At 35.5% G+C, this 2,397-nt stretch overlaps 1 protein-coding gene across 2 annotated transcripts in view; it reads right to left on the bottom strand.

Moving 5' to 3' along the window:
- Sclt1 (sodium channel and clathrin linker 1) overlaps nucleotides 1–2,397 on the bottom strand; it is a 262,327-nt gene that overhangs the window by 127,751 nt on the left and 132,179 nt on the right. For both annotated transcript variants that reach the window (XM_023719509.1, XM_023719507.1), the window contains one exon: nucleotides 1,739–1,829. In XM_023719509.1, the coding sequence (XP_023575277.1) occupies nucleotides 1,739–1,829 (91 nt within the window). The remainder of the gene's footprint in view (nucleotides 1–1,738; nucleotides 1,830–2,397) is intronic.

Raw genomic sequence — 2,397 nt, forward strand, 5'->3', positions numbered from 1 at the left:
TTTTTTTTTGCGGTACTGGGGATGGAACTCAAGACTGTGCTTGCCAGATAGGTGCTTATTCTATTGAGCTATCTCCCCTGTAAGAAATAATTTCTATCTAATCAGATTTTAAAAAATTTCTTCAACATATTTATAATAGCTGGCATGAAGCCTGTTCTTGTTAATTCCAACAGCAGGGCCCACTGAGAGATTTCATTGAGAGTTTCTCCTTTGTCTCCCTCATCACTGCCTCACATGCATAGACCATATATTCATGGGTATTGGTTGAAAACTGAACTTTTTAGATAATATTGTGGTTACTCTGGTTCTTTATTTTATTTTTTTCCCTGTATTTTAGGACAGGGTCTACAGGGTCTACAGTGTTTACAGGGTCTCACTATGTAGATCAGACTCATAATGATTCTCCTGTTTTCAGCCTCCCAAGTGCTGGGATTACAAGCATGTGCCACCATACCCAATCTCAACTGCCCTCTCAGCAAGCCCCATGTGGGCAGGGCTGACTCAGCATGCCAGGGTTCGAACCCCAGCTGCTGTGGTCTGCCTAACCAGGCACTTTGGTCCACTGAGCTATTAGGCTGGCCCCTACTCTGAGATTTGATTTGTCCTTTTGATATATCTATATATATTTTTGGTGGTAGCAGGGATTAACTCAGGACCTCGCACTTGCCAGGCAAGCACTTATTCCATTGAACTATCTCCCCAGCCCCAGACTTGTTCTTTTGAAGATGACGATGATGACAATGATGATTTTTGGTCAAGTAGGCAATTACCTTGTTTGGATCAGAATCCAGAAATCTGTTCCTCCTCTAACATGCAGCAGCTAGGCCCCTAGAGAATGCTTCTGTGCCCAAACAATCGACAATCGGTCCAGATTTGGGAAGAAGTAGGGCTCACTTTCTTTGTGGCTTCCTTGCTGCTACAGAGTCCCTGCTAATTTCCAGCTCTGGGAGACAACCCTCTGACACTTCAGAGAGTAATTCTTCAGTTTCCTGTTGTTCAACTTGATATACAAGACTCAAATGTCTAGTTCCAAATATACATGTGTCTTTATAGAGTAAATTTTCTCAGATCTCTACATGATTCTTCATTGAGTTTTGTGGGGTTGTTCCTATACCCCATGTGGGTTATTTGACTGTCAGGTACAGGTCCAGTAAAATTTTATATTTAGAAGTCTCATTTTTTAAATGTGGTTCTCTTATTGCCAGTATTTTTCATTAGATTTTAATTGCTTTCTTAGACAAACTGTGATCATGAGGATCTTATGCCCATTTACAGCTACTGTTTTCTGAAGCCGTAAGTTGTGAGGACTGGAAGAATAATCAGGTCAGTTTTTGCCTAACAATTCTTATCTCTTTTCTGGTTTGAATGCTTTCAGTGTAGAAAAAATTATCCAGTTTTTAGAATTGTTTTCTATGGGAGGGTTCTTGTAATCTCTTCAAAAAGTTTCACTATTGGAGATCTGTACTTAAGTTTTTAGAGATCAGGAAATGAAGATTAAAAAGTTACAGAGCCAGTAAGTGCTTAGGAGTGATAACACTTTATTGAACTAGGTTAAAGTGGATGGAACTATAAGATTTCCTACTAAGTTGTTTCCAGTATTATATACCTTAAATTACTACTTCCATATTTTATATTTAAGGATGAATAAAATATCTTCTAATAACCTTCAGCACTTACATCAAAATAATCATAGAAAATTAAGCCACAAACATCCCATTATTTTCAAAATAGAAAGTACCTTCTTTAGTGTTTGCTTCTGAAGACCTTCAGTCACTTTTGTTAACTCTTCTACTTTTGCTACTGCAACTCTCAGATCTGACTTGGCTTGTCTAAAAAAAAAGATAAGTTAATGAACACTGTTCTCAAAAGCCATAAAAAATAAAAATCAGAAATCCAAATTTAATAAATCATTATTCAAATGCACCTAAAATTGGTTTTAAAATTCTGAAATGTTTATTGTTAACAAAAGGTATGTTAAAAAGAGTAAAGAAGAAAAAAATACAGCCAATATTTATTATTAACATTTGTTGGATAAATTATTTTAAGTGCTTATCAGTCCAGTTATTTAAATATAGGGTGACCAAACATTGCATATTTGTTGTTAATTTTTATAAGATAGCAGGAAATATAAAAATGAAAATTGGATCAAACTTATTCAGTAATTTTTCTACATATGGCATATCTTAAAAATTATCAATACCAAATGTAATGTTATAATCTGTACAGCAGTATCTAGTCTCTTCGTGGATTCTTTGTGTATTATTATCTTCCTTTGAACAATATAATTTACAGAATCACATTGGCCTTCATTTTTCCTGTGGGTGGAGTAATTTCAATAAAATGTCTACCCACTAAAGGTAATGGAAAAGATGTCAATAATGGATATCCTGGTTGGCA

Source organism: Octodon degus, unplaced genomic scaffold (assembly GCF_000260255.1).
Source record: "Octodon degus isolate 3935 unplaced genomic scaffold, OctDeg1.0 scaffold00068, whole genome shotgun sequence".
Lineage (NCBI taxonomy): Eukaryota > Metazoa > Chordata > Mammalia > Rodentia > Octodontidae > Octodon > Octodon degus.